The sequence below is a fragment of the Antennarius striatus genome, chromosome 22, assembly GCF_040054535.1.
Source record: "Antennarius striatus isolate MH-2024 chromosome 22, ASM4005453v1, whole genome shotgun sequence".
NCBI lineage: Eukaryota > Metazoa > Chordata > Actinopteri > Lophiiformes > Antennariidae > Antennarius > Antennarius striatus.
This window is the reverse complement of record NC_090797.1, coordinates 6644880-6667439: the sequence shown is the minus strand read 5'-3', so window position 1 is coordinate 6667439 and position 22560 is coordinate 6644880. Positions and strand designations below refer to the sequence as shown.

At 38.8% G+C, this 22560-nt stretch overlaps 1 protein-coding gene across 3 annotated transcripts in view; it reads left to right on the top strand.

Annotated features, from left to right (window-relative positions):
* Nucleotides 1-22560, top strand: part of anks1b (ankyrin repeat and sterile alpha motif domain containing 1B) — a 175281-nt gene that overhangs the window by 24062 nt on the left and 128659 nt on the right. For all 3 annotated transcript variants that reach the window (XM_068306593.1, XM_068306592.1, XM_068306591.1), the window contains exons 2-3: nucleotides 20033-20113; nucleotides 22115-22271. In XM_068306593.1, the coding sequence (XP_068162694.1) occupies nucleotides 20033-20113; nucleotides 22115-22271 (238 nt within the window). The remainder of the gene's footprint in view (nucleotides 1-20032; nucleotides 20114-22114; nucleotides 22272-22560) is intronic.

Genomic DNA, 22560 nt, shown 5'->3' with positions numbered 1-22560 from the left:
ACTTTAATAGTCTCTTGACATTTCCTTCTACTTTCAAGAAGTCCATTTTTGGTCTGGCTTGACCTTCAGTTCATCAGCTCTTCAAACAATTACCGTAGTTACCAGTAAAGTGAAGGACAAGAGTGGAGATATTTTAGATTTAGTTTCCTGTCAAATAATCCCCTTGACTCCCATACCGCAGCTCATTGATTCAAATAGTCGACCTAGTTCTTCGAAGACAATGAACAATTTGTTCCATATATTTAAATGGAGAATAACAATAAATAATAAACTATCTCGGTTCGTTCCCTGGACCTCAAGTGGTCTCAGAAAATATGTTCAGTCTTGTTCACCAACTATTGACTCCTTCAGATCCAATTCACCGAAGAATTAAGTTCGTAAATTAATATCTAGTTTTTAGGAAGAAAACATGATTGGATTTTCATATCAGAATGAAAAGAAACTAAAAGGTAAATTGCTTTTCAGTCAGATTGTAAAGGATTTTCTATTTGCTACTGGATTGGGGTTGGTTTTGGTCTTTCATGTGATTCAAATACAGATCATGAACAACTTTGTCCCTAATGCTAACATAGCAACCTGACTTACTATCATGAGGATAGCACACAATTTGGACAACAACCTCATGTGTCATGATTTCTTTCTTACATTTCTTTCACCATTCCTCACACCATAATCACGCATCCCATTTCACCAGTAAGTGGTAGCAACCTCAAATTTGCATCTTCATTTTTGCACATCTTACATATTGAATAACAATAGAAAATAAGATGAAATAAGACGTGATCAGCATTTTTCACTCCCATGTTTTACTGCGTCCAGGTGTTGAATAACATAAGCCTGGCTGCTTGGAATGGTGACATAGCAGTTTTCTGTGTGTATGTGTCTTGATGTATGTATTTCTGTGTCCACTGATCATGTTATGTAGCCTGGGGTTTTAGAACACTCTCTCTTTTTGTAGCACATGGAGACATTTCCACACATTTTGCTCTAGACAGCAAATTCAACATTTCCAACCAGATACTGTAAATCAAAAGGACTCCAGCTTGTGCTGAGGAGGTTTTGCTACAGTGGAGGCAGATGAAATTGTGTCGTGTTATTGAGGATTCTCTGAGTTCCATACAGACATTCCTACGACTGAAACACTGGTTTGTCTACGTCAGGTTGTAGTGATCCCTTAAAACGTCTCAGGTCCTCAGATCTGAGTCGTTTGCATTGTGTTTTCAGGTGTTTTGAGTCAGCATGTCTCAAATCCCAAACGGTCATGTTCATGTCTTCAAAACTGAATATCTTGCACTGACAATTCTTGCCAAAACATCTACATACTGCATTGTTGTAAATGTTTTCTATTGTTTGTACAATTTACTGTAATTGAGGTTGAAGATGCTATTAATTAAGTTTATTATATGTTGACTCACCGTGTCTCAAAGGCACGCAGGCTAGAGGTAAACAAATCTGATTGAAAAAAATCAATTCAGCAAAAATCAAATTATAAAAAGATTAGCTGCTGCAGAATGACATTAGTGTTGTTGAAGGTAGGATTTATTTTCCATAAACTCTGGTGAATCCTCCTCCTCAGCCTTCATTGACAGACTTCAAAGTAGTATTGATCTTGTCATCTAACAGTTAACAAAGTGTTTTTCCAGTTAATTATGTATTTAAGATTCGTCAACTTAAAGGCTTGGTTGCCGTGAGTGACTTATTATTGAAATATTTAATAGATCAACAATCATTTGTAGCATCCTGAATGAAAATTAGGTGTGCTACACCCCCATTTGGTTTTCATATCATTACCTTCTTATTTATTACTTTCATCATCTGAATTAATCATCAATTGGTGTTAAAATATGGCCTTAATTCTTAGAATAATAGGCTGTAAATGTGTTAAAGACACCCTGCTCATGTAATTCTTTCAGATATAGCGATTGGATTGGCTAAAGTGATTAAGGTGAACGATAATGACTAAATCCTTTTAGAAAACACCGTCATCATCTTAGAAACTCTGGTTGCTCAGGTCCAGCTGCTTTCGCCACCTTATGGCACCTCGCTCTGCTGCGCTGGAAGCAGATATCTTGTTTGGTGCCTGTATCTAATTTAAACCACCACTGCCACATGCTTGACCCATGCTGCTAACCTGATTTTGAACTGAGTTAGTGAGCCAAGACAGTAAACCCAGATCGGCTAGTTTGCAGGCTGTGCAAACGTAATATTAATGACTGTCTGCATTAGAGTGAGAGGGTGTGAGATGATCCGTCGCCAAGACAGTGACGGATGATGTTTGTTACTTAGGAGATTTTGACTTGGCCGTCCCACATCAGACACTAAAATGGATCTGTGGACTCAGGCTGTGCGAGTGCCGATTGTCAAACCTCACAGAAGCAGGAAATCCTCCTCATGAAGCTGTATTTTACCTGATATTACAGGCTTAAGCGTTCTGGATTAGGGTCGGTCTACTAAAGGAGACTATTTTTTTTCCTTCTTGGTCAGCTTCTGTGCTGGTTATGAAGTAGGTCATACTGTATGTGCCATCTAAAGTACTGTACCCAGTTATCCATGTGTGCATGCATTTTTTATGAGGCCTTCTGTACGTGCGTGAGAGAGAAATCTGAGCGTGAGCCGCCTCTGTTCCTGTTCCTCTGTCGCTAGAAAGAGCAACAAGAAGAGATGTTTTATGGAGGAGTGTTGGAGATCCTGCAGGGCGGTACAACAGAGAGGACCGTGGTGGGAGATAAATTAGAGGGAAAGTGTGAAGAGGGGAGTGGTGAGATGGAAGTATAGGGAGGAGAGGGATCATAGAGAGAGAGAAAGATGGAGGGAAATCCTCATGCCAAGAGGACACACACCCACACACACAACCACACATCCACACAACCACAAACACACACACAGCTGAAGATGAGCTGAGAATCTTCCAGACTAACCAGAGACGACCCATGTGGTTTGAACATTTGAGACTGTTTGGAAATTTTCATCTCAAGGTCAGCAACTCAACACAGGCACCAGAAGTCATAAATAGTTCAGGAATCAGATACTAAAAAGACCTTTGGGTGAGGTTGGCTAAAAAACTGCTGCTTCGAGAAGGAACTTTGGATCTCTGGGTTTTTTGAAGTGCAAATATACTGTAGATGTGGAAATGCTGATGATTTAAAAGACACTCAAAAAACCCCATGTCTGTCATATTTAATAACAAATAATATTGTGGTTCTTCGCTTTTAACGATTATCTTGATTTAAAAAGGAACAAAAAAACCAATGAAGTCTTTCTAAATCCCTTCCTGTATATTAGCAGAACTTGCAGTTGGTGTGTCTCTACCACCGTAACCATTTATTTTAAAATCATTGTCATTTATATTCAGGTTTTAAACTTGAGGTTCTTTGAAAAGTTATTTTGTACTTTGTGGACTCAATGTGTATATCCATAAACTTAAAGTGCAGGAAGAAACCATGTTGATGTGATTGAGAGGTGACTGAGGCGATAGTCGGGTCATAGGAAATCTCAATGGACCTTTGTCTTCTGGCATATTAAGGTTAAAATGTTCCCGTTTATGTGATTTGGGGCATTCCTGCAGCCTGTCTGTGAATAACTTCTGTCAGACAGATGTTTTTCTGTGGTTTACACTGATATGGAGCCGAACATCAGTAAATGCTGTTTAATATTGAATTAATGTCAGCATGTTCAATAAATGAGAAAGTAGTCCATCCTTTTTCTGAGGCACCTCCTATATTTTCATCACTCACATTTCTACACATTTCCAACCATTACTTTATAATTAAGTATTTATTGCTAGTTTCTCACATTGGTAACGCTCAACAGAGATAAACAAATGAGCTTTCGGGAGCAACCATGTGGCTTTACCGTCAGTTTTAGGGAACGAAAATATCAGAAGAGGAAGTGACAGGCGGTGAGGCGAGACCAGGCCACCAGCCATTTGCTTCCTGTATGATGACAATGATGCTCCTCACCGATTGGCTTGTTATTGAGCTTGTATGGAGGAAGGGACTGTGAAAGCATTTCAAATTATCAGTACTGGAGTTTCCCACGCTGCTTTTCTTCCATCTACTCTCCACTAACTGGGGCCAAGTGGGCATTTCCCACGATGCCTTTGGGTCAATGTGTTCATGTGTGTGTGAAAGAAAAGCAGCAGTGAGAGATGGATGCGAACTGGTAAAAAAAAAAGAAGCTGTCTTGAATGGCTGAAACTGTGTGGCGAGTTTCTTTAGGGTTTCCTCCACATAGATGATTCAGTTTGCTGTTTGTGGTTACATAGAGGGTTCCTTTTAAGAGCATTAAAAAAGTCTCTCGACCGCAAATGTGCATTTAGTAGAGCAGCTCTTGTCGACCTGGAGTGCTTCATAAATACCTTTCCGACCTCGTTCACCTCTCTTCTTACCAAGATTTAAGGGAGCAGCTGATAACGGCTCAGTTCATGGAGTAATATGACCCTCCTTGCTTTTCCCCTTTGTCTCCAAGTCTTTCTGTCTGCTGTCGGTGCAGACACCCACACAGTAACGCATAAAGTGAGTTTTTGTGTGTTTCTAAAGGCCTGCAGTCATGCTTTGAGTTTTAGATCTATTCCTGTGCGCACACACTCTTGTTTGTTCATAGAAGTGATGCGTACAAATGGGTAAATTGCTTGTTTATTTGATTACACCTACATTTGCTTTCATGGTCTTAGTCAAATGTGTATGCCACATACCAAAACTTTGAAGCTGTTTAGACATATATTATTGTGTATGTGTCATCCTGGAGTAGGCTTTTGTACTGTATGTCTGCATATTCAGAGGTCTTTCCTCTGCTACTGATGGGATTTTTATGTGTGTGTCAGTACTTGTTTGCCTACATTTGTGTTTGTACAAGACTGACGGTTTATTACGACTGGGCAACATCTCCGTTTCTCCCTTTAACAAAATTTGTACACTAAATAACTCGGTTCTCTGCTCCAATGTTGTAAGAAAGCATCTGTGGGATTACAAGAGGAACTGTGTGAATCAGGGCAGATCCATTTGTTTCCACAGCACTCGGCGAATCCGTCTCATGTATTTGCAACTCTGTTGTTGCTCAGCAAAGTCCGACTTCATGAAGTCAGGCTGCTGTGCTCCTGACTCATTAGAACCCTTTTTTTTTTCCACAGAGTTCACACAGCGACACAGCTTCTCTTTACACTTAATGAACCAACAATATCTTTGGACCTGACTGTAATTTAGGGATGATGTCAGTGCTCTTACAAGCAACAGAGCTGTGCTACATAACACACAGCAGCGTCTGTATCTAGTTTCACATTGAGCAGTGTGGACCGTGTGACATCTCCCCAAGTTCCTCTTTGAAAAACTGCAACCAGCTGCTTTTTAGACATGTTACTTGTGGATTGCATACATGATACACCATCAAAATATCACATTATTGCGCTCTGGGGTTATCATTACCTTCTGCAAGAGGCAGAAGAAAGACATCACCTTCTCCTGATCTTTAGTTTAAGCTGAGTGGTGGCGTTACCCATGTCAATCTGTGACCCAGCTTTTCTTCCAGTCTCATTAAAAGTGAACTGACTCTAGGAAGACGTGCTGCAAAAGGTTAAGAATTAAACCCAGACCACTGCTGAAGCCTCAGCTTTAGTTCAGCTGTGATTAATGATGATGTTCTTTACGTGGGTGTCATACGATACAGCTGTGAAGACTTTCTTGTCAAATTATTTGTTTGTGTGATGATAGAGGAGGAAAATCATAACCGGCATGAACTAATTGCCTCTCATGCGATAACCTTCTAGATTAAATGAGCTATTTGCTTTACAAGTCGTATCAAGAGTTCTGATCCTGAAGCAATTTCATTTAATCTGTGTATTGATTGAATCTCTCTTATTGGGATTTAGAAATAGTTAATATGTCCTCTTTTATTTCAATACAGCTAAAGACAATAGTATTTTTTGTGTGGAATAAGAGGCTTGTTGTGAATAATATGAACTCTCCTTTCATCCCATTCAGTTTGAGCTGTGACAGTGATATTAAAGAAAAAATCACATAAGGAGTGAGATTGACGCTGATAAGAGGAATACTTTAACATTTTCCCAAAATGAGATGGCTTCAAACTCGCTGGCGCATCATGAGAGACTTGCTTTACACACTCATGCACACACTAAGCAGGTTTTAGACATTCAGGGCAGATAGATATGATAAATAACGCAGGCTGAAGAATTTCAGGCTTTAAGTACTATACTTTCTTTACCGTTGGATTGGTTGGTGAAGTTTAGAATCGAAAATGGGAAAATTTTGAAAGAGATTGTACAATATTTAATGTATTATTTAATATTTAAGCTAAGCTAAGATCAGCTAAGCAAAGCAAAACACCTCCTCCTTCCAGCTTTATGTGATATCAGTCTTCTCATGACTTACGCAATGTAAAGATTCATCCTGAAATGACAACAGACTAATTTAAAGCAAACGCTCACTGCTGCTAAACTGATTTTTACCCTGATTTTTACAGAAAACATGTCAATAACCCACTGATTAATGAATGTAGCTATGCACTGACACTTAAATCCAATATTGATCCTCCAGTTTCCCCTTGGGGATCATGCAAGTTTCATTTGATCTCATTATAGGCACAGCATATCTCGAACTCTCCAAATCAGCCAGCTTGTTTTTCTGTTCTTTCTTACTGAGAATAAAAGACTAGAACAAAATCCGATTACTCGCCCAGAACAAAATCCACAGCAGCAATAAAAGCCAACTGGTCTGAGCTTTATTTAAGTTGTATAATGGTTTTGGGAAATATATTTGGTTTCTTACAAAACTTGCATGGTAGTTGCATCAGTACTGCTACCATCTCTATCCATTGAATACTGTACCTAAGAGATGCTTAGCTTGGTTTACATTATCTTACTTAAACTGAGTCATATCTTGCTGCAAAGACAGGGATGAAAGGAAAGCAACCACATTCATCCAAACATCTCATTCAAAGTTTAGGTTAATGACCCTTCAAAACTTTTTACCATTAAGTAGTCGGACAGAAACGAACTTAATTTTTCATGGAAGAAAGTCAAAAAATATATTCAACCAGACAAATCAGACCAACGGATTAAATATTCTTCTATGAGCTCACTTTGCAGTAATGGGATCAGTGCCCATTGATGCTGGACCAGATGCCCAGCTGCTGCACCACAGACTAAAACTGTCAATACAAGTTTAAAGAGTTTTCTTGTTTTTTACCAAAAGCATAAATGTGTTACCATTTTCACATAGTTAAGTTTGCCTTATCCGCTGTAACTCTTTGCATACCATAGATAACCAATAGTTCCAGGTTACTTGAACTGTACAAAATAAAACACAGTTAGAAAGTAGTTATATGGTTCAAGAATTACACAGAACTTTCATATTTGAGTGTGTTATGTTGCTTTTTGACACCTTCAGGGATTTTTATACAACTCACATTTGACCACGTAGATTTCTAAGGATTTATACACGTGTATTAAAGTGCCTCTACACATTTTCTGACCTTGAATGTCTTTTTAGGAAAGGGAAATGTTCCTCCAATCAGTAACAGCTCTATTTTCATTTTTATGATAATGCATTTTTCCAAGAGTCCAATGCCATCTCCGAAACCACGAGAGTAAGGAATCTTTTCTCGTTTTCTCAGCCGTTGAAGCAACATTAATCCCGCAATTTATTTTAATTATTCAAAATTGGAGCGTGCTTGTCAGAGCAATAATACATGGACAGCAGCGATATGGATGTGCAATTATCTCAGCTTTCCTAAAATAATTATCTCCTCTCACCATGTTCTTATTTCTGTGAGGACAAATTCCCAGAACACCCTGGCAAATGTGTCTCGACCCTGCCAGAGTTGTGTGTGTGTGTGATTCAGTGTCTATCAGAGTGGTGTTTACCTGCGTGGTCCAGCAGCAGCAGCAGCAGATGTGAGATCCTGCAGCCTGAGCACCTTAAATGGGATGTGGCAGCTCTGCTGACAGGCCTGGTATACAAGGAAATGGGGAAGACTAGCATGCCTTAAGCAGACACAGCTGTTCAACTCATCAACACATCGCATCGCACCATTCTTTATTGTAAGAAGAAAAAAAAAGTGTGTAAACAAAACATAAACAGATTCCCTTCTAGAGCATCAAACATGCTTGGCTCACAGAAGCAGTTGCCTATATTTCATCCCAGGACAGCTGCATGGCAGGTTGGTTGCCATGGTGAAGCAGACAGTGGATAAATGTGCAGATGTGGCTATTTCCTTTTTTGTCTCTTAACAGGATTTCTGAGCTCGAGAGGATCCATGCAGGTGACTGAATGTCATAAACTATAGACCTTATCTTGGGCTTCACCTGAAACACATGATGGCGGGACTTTTGTTCATTTTATCCACATAAAGTAACTAATTCATTAATTAATATGAATATCAATTCAGGACATGACCTTCGACAGTAGTCATCAGCCAAGGTTTTTTTCAGAAAGTCCTCAAAGCATTTATTAATCAATTTCTAGTTTTATTATTCAAACTCTAAACGTGGGTTGTTTTCAAATTTACTTAAGTAGTGAGATTAAATTTAATAAGCATTAATCATCTTCTCTATGTTTGCTGTGGCATTTTTTCAGAATAATTTTACCAATCAATATCCCGCGTGATCTTGGTGAAGACGATTGCTCATTTTTTTAGAAATTTGGAGAAGAGAGAAACGCAGAGAGGTCTGTGGGTAAACTACAACCTTCTGTCGGACCATATATAGCGATAGATTCCTGCTACTGGTCTGATGTTTCACACACACACACACACGCACGCACGCACGCACGCACGCTCGCATGCATACACACACACACACACACACACACACACACACACACACACACACACACACACACGCATGCACACATTGTTCTAATCAGCATCGACTTGTTTGAAAATGTTTGCAAATGTAACAGGGACACTGAGCAGTCACATAAATGTTTAGCTTCCAGCCTTGCTGAGCTGTTTCTTTGTTTCTTCGTGCACCTCTGGGAGCTGTACTCTGTCAAACATTTCACATTTCACTTTCTGTGCCCTCTCTGTTTGTCATCCTAATGTCTCTCCGATTGATTGATCGATTTATCATGATTTCCATTCCAGCTGCATGGCTAATTTACTCATGACAGAGTGGGTAATGAAGATAGACTTGGCGTGGCTGTAACTAACCTGATGAGTTTCTAATGATATGTAGTCTAAATCGACTTGCAAAAACACTGCACAATGTATTTTGAAGAAAATGATAACAGATACATTTCTTTAGTCGCACAGAACTGAATTATGAACAATTACAATATTTGCTGCAGTTTATAAATGCAGGTGTCTGGTCTCACTCTTTGCACAGTTGTTAATGCAGCTTGTGTATTCTGAGTGAATGTTTGGCTTTGGAAATAAATGGATACAGGCAGGCTTGTTCCGGGGGTCGCAGGATCAAATCCTCAGACTGCAAAGGGAAATCTGAAAATCCGTGGAAGAAAGAGGGAGTTAACACGTCTTAGCAAAAATTGATCAACTGAACCCAGTTTGGGTAAGAAATGTTGTATCTTTGTTTTGATTTACGAGCCCAGCATCTTCCTGGATGTATTTCGATAAAAGATTGATCATTAAAAGTTTTCTGTGGAAGGAGAAAAGCGTTACAATCACTGTGAACCACTTGCTGTATAAAATGAAGCTGTAAAATGAATCCAATGCTCGAAAGTCTTTAACCTTCATTCTTCTAGTCAGCTGATGTCAGAATTCTTTGACTTCAAAAAGAATGCTGACAATATGACATCTTCATTTATTACGTCAGTCTCATGTGGTTGTCCTCTTAGTACTTCATTTCCAGACTTCTTCAGGACGATGTGATCTTCACTTTGTAATTTACGGTTTCATTGAGAATGAAATAGATGACAAAGGAGGATGTGACTAACCTGTGATTTACAGGCTGCTGCAATGGTGCATTCACGGGTCCTCGGAAAGATCGAGTCATGTAGGAGACAAAGCAATGCTTACTCCTACGATTCCATTCCTCAGTCCAAATATGGTCACTTGCTGTTCCAAGTAGCAAGCTAATGACCATATTACCAAATTTAAGTGCACAAATTGACAGGTAAACATGTTAGCTTGGTGTCAGCACAGGCTAATCTTGATTTATTTTTATATAATTCATTGATCGTGTAGTTAAGACTTCTAAAATCTGTATTTATAAACCTTTCCTCACATTAATGTGTAGTAGTATTCTAACAGGCTAAAGTATGAGTTTGAAAACAGTTAACTTATCATCCATTGAGCAGGATATTCCCTTTCACAAAGGTCAAAATGGCTTTTAAGGACTCCACTGAAGTTTCCATCACTAGATCTACAGTAGGAATGCATCGATTGTTACATTCCAGTCCATATGGATGAGTTATCCCTGTTCAATAGAGACGCAGAGCTGACGTTTCCCATCTGTATTGCTGCAGATCTCAGCCGAATCGATGCTCAGCAGGATGGATTTGTGGCTGGATGCTGTTAAGTGGAGATCTAAAGCGCTCTGTCACTTACTTACTGTGAGCAGAATTGCCCAAGGAAGACACACACACACACACACACACCATACACATTCCTACAGTTTGTTTGTTGTGCTCCATATTGTGACTGATTGGAAAGGCTGCAGTGAAAATCAATAGCGGCAGCAGCGAAGCAGGCTTGGGCCATTCCTTTACTTCCGCTTCTTCCAGTTTGATTAATGACAGAGGTGTAAGTACTACCTGCCTCCATCTGTCTCACTGCCTTACTGTCTCTCTCTCTCATGTCATGTCCCCTGCCCTGTCTTCATTGGACCAAAAGGATTCTGTGGTCCTTACTGCTGCTAGCGACCACAAAAATGTCACCGATACATCTAATCTCAAACTGTGAAGGTATTACAAGAATAGCCACAAGCTGACATCACCGAATGAAAAAAAACTGCTGATAGAGTGTACTGAGTCAGGAGTTAACTATAATCATGTTCAAGTTGAAGTATTTCTGTTACATAGTTAATGATTTGTGAGTTCTGCTGCTATTGAAGCTACTTATTCAAAATATTTTGATGTTGATAAGATTAATGCGTTGATATCATTGGTGTTCTGGGAAATCCCAAAGCGGAAGATGCTGACATGTACAGGATGTGTCGAGCAAGATGGTTTATCTAAAGACCAAAGTTTTTTCATACCAACAGAAGTAACTTTTGTTCTAATGTGTGTCTATATTTTTTTAGTCTGTTTCTCCTCGTGTAGGATTCAGTTTTAAGACAAGTAGTTTCTACTGATTTGCTTGGAGTTTTCTTTTTTTTTTTCCAACTGGAAAAAAAGCTCATTTCTTCTGGCAGTAATTCACAAGAGTCTTTATATCAGGACTCATTTAGTAAAAGAGGTCATCTGGGTGTTTTTCCATACAAAATCACTGAAAACCTTTTTCCTACTCTTGAACAGAAGCTGCCGGTTTGTTGTGAACTCCGTATTTAGATGGTTTAATGGTACGAGGAGTCAGCTCAGGATGGAGGAGGGATGTTTAATTTCTATTTAAGGAGAACAGTAAATAGTTTAAGACTGCTGTGATGAAGCTGCGTCTGCTTAAATGGAAAGTATTTTCAGCTGATGGTGGATGACGGTATCACCTAGCTGTCTGGGTCTATATTTCTTTTTAATTTACTTTTATCCTTTGACGTGTCTCACATTAAATATATATCTCCCCTTCTCCTCCTTCCATTTTCTTCCACCCTCTGACCCACCCACAATCCCTTTCATCCTGATCAAGGGACAGGTCAGCTTGTGACAGAGGTCAAAATTTAGGGTGTGTTTCTCTCGAAGCTGGTTTATATACTAGGTCTGCGTCTCTGTTTCTGCTTTCGTGATCAAACCATGATTTCATTAATACGGTACCACATACAGTATGTCATGTTGAACCATGCCTTTTTTGTACTTAAGTGTGTAATTGTGAGAAAACATGACAACGAGGTATATGAATTTGTAGTAGTGTAGTAATAAATGAGTGTAAGACACCTGGAGACATCATTCTCTCTGATAACCAGCTCCTCTACTTCAGTGGACACTCATCCAGACCCAGCTGTGACCCCAAGACATCCCGACACATAACAGCAAGAAAATATATATTTACTGCAAAATAAATTCTATGATCACCCCAAGGTTCTTTCTCTCCAGTTCATTAATGATCTCACAAACAACCCAACAAATCAATGTTCAAACTTTGCCAATGGTCTCTAAATCCCTGTGGAGAATTGTGCAGCTATCAATTGCTTGTGTCTTGTTCTAATTATTGTTGAGTGCAGAAGAGAAGAGTGGGGTCAGTGTTTGTGTGTGTGTGTGTGTGTGTGTGTGTGTGTGTGTGTGTGTGTGTGTGTGTGTGTGTGTGTGTGTGTGTGTGTGTGTGTGTGTGTGTGTATGTGTGTGTGTGTGACCCACTGCCCCTGAGGACAACCCTCCATGTTCCGTTGTTCACCAGAGGTCAGTTTGACCCTAAGATAAATTACTTCCTGTGACGGGAGCCATCGATGGGCCTCCTGACCTGTTCAACATGTAGTTTGTTTGTTTGGGGCTGTTTGTCGTTGACTGACTGGCCTCGCTGTTTATTCATTTATTGAATTCATTTATTCACATGCTCTACAGATTTTTATTCATGTTTTCGCACAGTGAGCAGCTCTTTCAACATTTGACACACCTTTGACTCACTGTTTTACTAAATGTTCAGATTGTGAGAAGAAAGTGAACAGATACATTTTCCTGAACTACTTTTGTTAAATAACGTTTAACTATCCAGTCAATATTTATATGTTTTTGCCTGTAGTCTGCACAGATTATCTGATTAATACAGGATTTAAAGTAAATAGAATGAGAATGAAGTGTCTGCATTTTCTTCCATGCATACAAGGTATTTTTTTTAAATTAATTTTTATTTATTAATGTTTCTCCGACTTTGGGAAGTTTGAAAATGCACTGAAAATGTTGAAAACATACATTTGTTTGTTGTTTTAAAATGTAAATGTACTCAAATATTTTTCTATTTTGAAAGTAATTAAGGGTCGTTTAACCATCTATACAAAAACAAGTGAATTTTCCTCCTTCAAATTGCTGACATTAATATCAGAAAATGCTGGAAAATCAAGTAAATCCTCTTTAGATTCACATTTCAGGATTGGAAGTCTGTCAGTCTGGTTGATAGGGTTTATTACCAGGAGTTGAAGTTGAATTTTCTTGGCCTGTTAACTGGAATGATTATCCAGTAGAGGTAGATATCCACAAAAGAAGCTTTGTTTATTTCATTTGTTTTGCCTATATATGTTTTCCAACAGCCGTAGCCCTGATTTCCAAGTTGGATGGTCTCCCCCTCTGGGGAGGAGGGAGAGACCATAGTGTGTTCGAATTAACAAAATTGTTAACGAGAAGTTTTATAGCGCAGAGCTGCTGTTTTGCCAAATATGCAAAAACATATGAGCCAGTTTTACAAGAATGAGGTCAACAAATTAGGGATTTGCCAGATGCTGATTAGGAAAACAAAATGAGACAAAGCAAAGCACTCCATTCAGTGGTTATGAATTCTCATAGTGTATTCCACAACTGAATAAAAAGATCCCTTCTTTGCTGATGTATTCAAGAATGAACGTGTTCTTTTCATACATACGTTCATGATAAAAGCTGCCAGAAACTCGATGGAACACGCGTTAGCAGTGTTCTATTTCTTCCTTCGATTGACCGTAGATAGATTTATCCCTCACTATGATTGTTGTAGAAAGGAAGCGGTGGAAAGTGACATGTCTGTCAGGGAAGGAAACACCTCTCTGTGTAGGCAGTGCACGATTGCCTGTTGAGTTGTGTAGGTGTGAATATTTATTTTTTATTTTTTTATGGTGTAGTGGGGATATGAGCATCTTGGAAAGTCACAATGTAAGCAGACGGTATAATATACAGTATCTGTAGTGTGAAGCTGATATACTGTGTGTGACTGCATGGAACTTCTGAGCTCATATTCCACACATGGTACCTAGTTATATATTTTCTTATTTTTTCATAATACAATCTAATAATTTCATTTTAAGGCTGCTTGTTAATAGATTCTTAATTATTTCTTATTTGATTCTAATATATTTCTTATTCTGGTCATGTTATTTATCAGGTTAGTGCTGTAGGCTCACTGACCTGTGTTTGTGTGGACTTAGCATGTTCTCCCAAGGTTTTTTTTCATGATATTGTTTCTATATTTAAACTCATATAATGAATGACATTACATTTTTTCAGATTTATTTCAGAGCAGAAAAATAAGGCAAGAAAGGAGAGACGAGAAAACCGAAAGACAAAGAAAAAGATAGTGGTTCTCCCTGTAGAAATGTAATTGGTCTTTTGAGAGAACACACTCCCAACGCTATAATTGTCTGTACGTGCTTGAGCTGCAAAAATGCTTTGTAATTTTTTCTGAAATAGATTGCTGAAAGGTGACTTGCATCACTGGTTTTACACAGTGGAGCTGTCTGTAACCTATTGGATGTTTGATTTTTTTCATGAACGTCGCTGTTTCTTTCTGAAAAAAAAAAAGAAAAAACCCCAGAATAATTTAACAATATATAACTACTTGTTTAACCCGTAAATCAGATGTCTGAAATTTGTCTGGAAGCAATAATATCTTGTGACAAATTTATGTAATCGCTGTTTTTAATCCTGTAGTTTGCCTCATTTTGCATTTAATTGTGGTATTTTAATTGGATTCATTCAAGATAGGCATGCACAAACAACTAAACGTTTTCCATACCTGCTCTCATCAGTTTAAAGCAGAATATTGATGTCCTAAAGCAATCTGGGGGATTGGCTGTTTCTCTGTGAGCTGGGGCTTAATGACCAGCTCTAGGCAAAAATATATCTATGTTTGTGCGTGTGTGTGTGTGTGTGTGTGTGTGTGTATTCTCATCATCCTAGGCTTTTATCACCTAGTTTGCTCTTGCAACACAGTTTTTAATCAGCAGGTATCCTATCTCTCCGCCTCTTGCTCAAAACAGGATATGAAGCAAGTCCACTTCCTTTCTGGCACAATCCCATCTGACAGCAAACACACCTCACATCTTATCGGTTCCCTTTTCAATCTCCCATGAAGTTATTGCTGTTGTCGAGCTGTCTCTGTCGTCTGAAATGCTTTTAATTTTCATTTGTTAAGGTGAAGTGAAGTTCAACAGGCTTTTGGATTTCCTCCTCACAAAAAAGTTCCCGTTCACAAAATATACAGGACTACAAAGGTTTCCCTAAGTCCTTCAGTCTTTCCCTTTGAAGACAATGCTCACTTTGATGTAGCTTAGACTTTGCTGCAAGGTGATTCCAGCTTTAACAACCGTGGTGAAAACCAGCAAATGAAAGTTTCATTCCCAATCTATGAATTTCCAAGTTTGCCTCCAAAATGAGAACTTTTTTTTTCTGCAACTTGAAAGATACTCCAGGCCCTCATCCCAAACAACTGATAAGAAATGTTGGGGAAGTAATTTTAGCTCTTGTTTTTAAATTGCTTGCAGTAATGTTTTTGCAAATGAGATGCAAAATGTAATTTCTTCAGTTTTTTCTATTAGCTTCTCAAATCCATTGTGTTAAGCTTCAGTGAAAACCCCAAATTCAGGTCCAGATTTGGCTAAAGAAAAAAAAAACCTTTCTAAATGATCATACTTTCTTCAGAAATTGTGTGTTCATCAGGACAAATTCTTTGTAATTAGGAAATATCCTTTCTTAAATATTATAAATCATATTAAATTGAATGAACCATTGTTTAATGCATATTACGCTTCACTTTTACTTCAAAAGGTCTGTGTTTAGCTGCTATAAAATACAGTGTCCTATATATTATATACGTATATAGGACACTGTATCCGTTTTATCATGTCAGTGTGATGCACTGTAGTCAACTGACAAAGAGGAACACATTGTCATTCTCATTCCAATCATTCTTTGACAAAAGAAGGGTTCAAACATGGGACAGCTTCTCTGTGACTGATGCTTGACCCGTTTACCTTTTAGAGCTTTCATTGAAAAAACAGCAGGCTCTATAATGGAGAAGGATTTTCATCAAAGAATGAAAAGACAAAATAAGTATAGACTGAGTTGCCACAAGATCCTTCTTTTCCCGCAGCTCCTGGGGTAAATTAGACTGGATGTCGTCTGCATGTTTGAGTAATCCAACGAGAGTCTGCATTGCTGCTGCGGTGCTTCTCCATTATCTCGTCTCAGAATGTCCACTAATTCTATTCAAATTATGCTAGCCAGATTTATCCAGTTCCTTAAAGCACAGATATCATTCAAGTGGTATGTCCTCAGACTTTGTTGGGAAATTTAGAATTGGAAGAGACTGGAAATGGACAGCTGTGATAGGTGAATGACTGTCGTCAGGACGTAATTCACCCTGTCAACAGAGGGATTGGTTGTTCTGTCTGGTATTAATTTTGTCTGGTGCAGTCAGTTTGGGTTTCTGTCTTTTCAGTCTGAGGCTGTTGTGGAAATCAAATTTACCTGACTAAGAGGGTTCCACTCTGCAGCTGAGAACGTTAATTGTAAGCACAATATCAGTAACAGGTTGGTAACAGTAGTATTACCAAGCATGATGCTCAGCGATTACCTAACCACAGACCGAATGCTAATCGTAGATGGATGCTATTTGAAAAACTGTAAGTCTTCACAATAGGTAATCCGTGTCTTAACATGAAATCAGCAATGATGATGCATTCAATACACCAATTTAATCTCAAATTAAGAATTCCTAACCTCTGAAAAAACTGCATTCACAGGATCAACTCATAAAGCAATATGGATGTACTGGTAATTAATTAAATGAAGAGTAAATCACACTCATATCAATAAAGCTTGAGGAGACAGGTCAGGTAATACAGGTTATTGCTGTACTGTGTTGCCGCCAACTTATAACCATGAATATATTAAAAATGCAAACATATTGGGTGGAAAGGTAATGATTAAGACTCATGCCAGCTTTGTTTGAGTTGGATTTTCTAATTAAATATATCATCTGTTACACATGAAGCTGATTAAAACATTGAGCCACACTGGAAAGTCTGTTTGCTATAAATGTCAAAGGAGCTTTATGCATTTTTAAAGTTAAAAGCGCTCCAGAAATGCTCTCCAAGTGTCAGGGCCCCTCCCGGCGACACCCACCGGCACAAAACTCACATGTAGTGTGGAAAGGAAACACAACATCTTGTTCAGCTCCATCGTCTGCAGCAGCAAAGCTCATACACACCGTGAACAAGGTTTACAGAGTCGCTCACAAAGTGTCCACATATATTTGTTTGTGCAGGTTTTTTTTATGAATCTTGTGTGACTCTGGGTCACACTGCTGTGTTTGTGCATTCATATGTTGTATTTGTGGGTATTTGAGACTGAGGGATTGTGTTTAGGGCTCTGCAGAGTGCAGTTCCTTTGAATGAGTCTTTGTACGACATTTTCTTTAATGAATTAGAGTACAGATCGGTTGTGTGAAGTCAACATCGGCGTGCATGTTTGTGGGTCTGTGTGTGGGTGTGTTCGCTGTCAGGTTTATTCAGTTAACTGCTATCAGATAGAATACAGCTTCCGTGTGTTTGTAGATCAGTAGCTGTTCCATCCACACAGTTTTACATCATCAAGGTGGTACTGAAATACAAGTAGTGAGTGTAAATGGAATGTTTTCAGTTACCCTAATTACATCCCGCTTCAAAGCGGTGATGTATTGTAATTGTTAGTGTTTGTGTGTCCGTCCGTTTGTTAGTCCACCAAATATCTTTGCAACCATTGCAGATAGAAAGATGAAACAAAAAGCACATTACCCGGGCGGCAAAGGGGATGAAAATGAGATGATGACCTTGATAAAACTAGGTTAAGGTCAAATTTCAACTTTTGTACACTCAGGAACCGGATGAGATAGAAAGACGAGGGGGAAGGCCAGTGTGAGTAAGACCATAGATCAAAGCACTAGCTGCGACAAAATATGTTTCATAAAAATGGAGAGAATTTCTGACAAAAAAATTCACATCTGAGTTGTTGATAATGATGATGATGATGGTCATCATCATCAACAGTTATTATTCCATTTTTGTTTCCACTGTAAATCTAAACTAAATAAGTAATTTGTTAAATTTGGGTTTACAATGGAATAGAATCCTGAAAAATTTCACTACTGGATGATTAAGTGATGCTTTATTTATATGAAACACTGAATAAATAGTCTATATTCTTTTGTAAGGATATATTTCTGCATCTGTCAGTGGACCATTAGACCCAATAATCTTTTTATTACATTAAAGGAAAAAGAATATTCTCAAATCGAGGTTAAATAAATATATTTTCGCCTATCTGTAAGTCACAAGAAGATTTTTTTTTTACTGAGCTGAGCTTTTTCATTTATATTCAGGGTGTTTGTTGGCCTGTGAAAAACAAACCCATTCACTTTTCTTTGACAGTTGAGTTGCATTCATTTCACTCCTCATCGTTTCTATTTCTGCTTCACATTTCAGTTTCCTGCATCCTGCTGTCTCGCCTTCTGCCAGTCTGCACTTTTTAACAGCCCCGTCCCACTGGTTCTATAGGTCAGCGCTGGGAGGGGTCAGCGGATCAGCGGCAGCGTTCGATATGAACACACAAATGATCGAAGTGTGTAGAGATCAGCTGACCCAAATGGAAAACTAGTTCAGAGGGGCTGTGTGGTCTCCTGCCCCTTGACCTCTATTAGTTGTGTCCCTTTTTTTCATTTTATTTCTCTTGGTTTTTTGTTATTAAAAAAATGTGTTGTTTTATATTGATTGCTGTAGTTTTTTGGTCCATAAGTTTTAAGCCTTTGCTGCATTCATAGCATTTAGACATGTATTTTTGTGCATCCTTTACTACAACACACTTGCCTCAGTGTTATGTGGACAATGCGATCTCTCTGTGTGTGCAGTCAGCTCTTAATATCCAGTTTCGTTGAGTGTCGGCATAAAGGCGCCCATCATGCAACACCGCTGACCTTGATCATTATGCTGATGTTTGTCAAACTGTGAATGATCTCAGCCTTCATGATGCTTAACTGTTTACGAGCCGTTCCAGCTCCAGTCACTTCTAGGAGAAGATACAAATTAGGGCTCAGAATCTATCAAGAAATGACAAAATCAGACAGCTGTTCAGATAGGATGAGGAAGAGACTCTCAGCTGTCTTGTCAGGTCATCGGTAATTAAAAGAGAAGACCTGGAGTTATTGCAGAAGTTACTTCGTTCAGCTTCTCAGCCCTCAGCTGCTCCAGCTGAAACTCTCTAAGACATGCTTGGATGAGTTCATTTGAAACAGACATGTTATTTAATAATAGCCCTTGGAAGACCCAAGGTTCTATTTTTTGTGTCAGTGTGTGGTGTGTGTTTCTATATTTATGTGTGTCAGTGTGCATAGCTGGCTACCCTAATGAGAAACTGTGAATGTGCATTTTTTTTTCATGCTCGTCCTTTTGGGAGCTCAAGAGTCGACCTCTGTGTTTGCCAGGATTATGAAATATGTCTCCCGGCTGCAGCACCAAATACATTTTGTGTGTAGAAACAATAGAAGGAACAAATGCCAACAATTTGGACATGACATAACAGGAAACTCACAGGATTATTACATACCGCGAAGCAGTGATGCACTGTAATTGTCAGTGTTTGTCCGTCCGTCCGTCCATCCACCAAATATCTTCACAACCGTTGCAGATAGAAAAATGAAACAAAAAGGACATTACTCGGGTGGCAAAGGGGATGAAAATGAGATGATGACATTGACCTTGAGAAAACTAGGTCAAGGTAAAAATTCAACTTTTATACCTTCTTTGGTACACACCTCTGAAACCTCATGACAAATGAATGAATTAACGTTAACATGTTCAAGTCTTTGTTGTGTCAAAAATATGTGTGACAGTGAAGCTAAAAAATCTCAATACTTCACCAAACAATAGGTTCTTCAGCACAAAAGGATTGGTGTATAAGTACTTGAATATGGTGTCACTATGTGTGTGCGTTTGGGAAAGAGTTTGGTAAATAATGCTGTATTTGTGTTTTCTCTCCAGCATGTGGAAGGGCTTGAACGTCAACTGCACAGACAGCTCAGGATACACACCTTTACATCATGCTTCACTCAACGGACACAGGTGAGCCAACACACGAGTGTTTGTGTGTGTGCAGACACTGCCCCGAAGTTGCCAGTTATTACTTTTTCATCACATGGCTGTTTAGCAGAAGTAGAGGGAGCGTCCTTAAATATCAATGGTGTGCAGTGAATCTTTGGATAGGATGGAACATGAAGAGTAGACAGCCCTGGAAAAGGATGGCACATCTATGGGCTGCAGAGTACATTTGTAAAACCAGTCCCATATGAAACATTAAAAAAATACATTAAACTAAGTCCTCAAAAAGAGTAATAAGGCAAAAACTGCAAACACATTACTTCTGCCAAAGTTTAAAAGTGCGCCTGCTCAGATCTGTCTGTCAGAACTACTGTGTGGCATCCTTTCTTCACTTGGGCCTGCTGAGAAATCCGTTACACAGTGTGGATTAGCTGCAGGCCTGACCGCTATTCCAGCTTGGCGGAACTGAAGGATTAGTACAGTGTTTTGGGGGCAATTATGTGGATTTCCGCCTTCAGATCAACTGGAGAGAGGAGGGAGAGCAAAAAGGCAGCCTCAGAGTGTAAATTAGGCCACCGCAAAAATCTGCAGAGGAGTGATTCACAGTTAAGGTGGTAAAGTAAACAGAGAACTGGCAATTTAGATATTGGGAGAGGAAATGCTTCAACAGGAAGTGTGATTCGAGATTAGAAGCTTTTTGATGGTGCAACCTCAGTTCAATTTAACAAGAAATTGAATATTGTCTCATTTGAACCATGGGTTTACATCTAATGCAAAACTGCCACTGAAACCTGAGTAAATTCTATAAAGACGTAATAAATTACTAATTAACACAGCATTTCATTGAGCATCTTGGTGCTGCTTTCTCCTCCTCCTGGAGGAATGTATGCCCTTCTCTTTTCTCAGTTTCTCCCCCTGACATTTTTAATGCAAATGAAGCCCTTCACCTTCCCTATTCAGAGAGAGGTGACAACTTCAGCTCAACACTTTCTGTTAAACATGACTCAGTACTACTGAGCAGCAGCTAAATGGATTTCCATCCCAGGCACCGCAATTTGTCACTTAATTTATTTCTGCAATTAATTTCTGAAGGAGAAAAAAAGAATTTGTGTAGTATTGCTGCCTTCTGGACCAACTTTTCTACTGATCGTTTGATCTTTGTAACATTACATTTACATTCATGGCCGATGGGACTGGTTTAAATTTGGTGTTTCAACATGGTGACAAGAACCAGGATGTGATTTAATCAAAATTATTGCATAGATGTCTGTCATATCGAGTTTGTGTTTCGTTTTCCTATTGATGGTGATGTAAAAAAACAAACAAATTAGGGTTTGAACTCAGAAGAAGGACAAAAGAAAATTGGTGATGTGATTATGAAAACTGTATGAAATTATGGAAACTCATAATATTACATAAACTGTTAACTTCCGTTTGATTCGATAACACATGGAAGGGAGAAAACCATCCAGGGTTCAGAAAAGGAGAATGTGGCCACAGAAGAGGCAGCTGATCATTAAGTTTGATTCGAACACGCTTCAGCGTGTTCTAGAATGCATGTCACGATCAATAAAATTGTTTTTTGCAGCAATTGTTGAAGGATTGCATTGTACTTATGCTACAAAGTGAAAAATGCAACTTTTACACTGACAGGTTAAAATGTGTGTGATGGAGCGTTCTCCAGGGAAATTTGACCAGGACATGGATTTCAAGGGGGTAGATGTATTTTTACAAATGTGTATTCTCGAAAACCATGCTGGCACATTTCAAAATTTTATTTAAATATTTTAATCACATTTGTCTTTTTATCTTCATTAAAAACTTTTTAATGATCTTTTCATTTGACTCTGGATCGGTAACACATTGTACCGTCTGGTGCAAATCGAGCTGTAGATTAATCGCTAATCATCCTCCTGATGTTTAATAATGATGAGATGGTTCTTAGCACTTCTCTTCTGACTGCCTTCGTTCTTCTATCTTTCTATGTATATATTAATATGTATGTATTCTTTTCTGTCCCTGTAGGGAGGTTGTAATAAAGCTGCTTCAATTTGAGGCCTCCACAAATGTGGCTGACAGCAAGGGCTGTTTCCCGCTGCACCTGGCCGCCTGGCGCGGAGACGTGGACATTGTCCGCATCCTCATTCACCATGGACCCTCGCACTGTCGGGTCAACCAACAGGTGAGCCCTTCATCGTCATTATCGTCATCATCATCTGCTAAAATCCTTCGAATACTATTAGTACTATTAGTACTATTAGATAATATTTTTGTTTCCAGCTTTTTGCTAATTAATGGTGCATCCTGCAGATATGCTTGGGCTTAGTGTGTTCTTTAATTATCCGTCAACCTGTTTGAGTCGGATCTGGCTGTGCTCAGGTCGACTTCAGTGTCCCTCTGTTTTAAAGATTAATTTATGAATGCCAGCTTTGGTTAGGTTTACAATTAATCTGCTTGTGATTGCGTCCCGA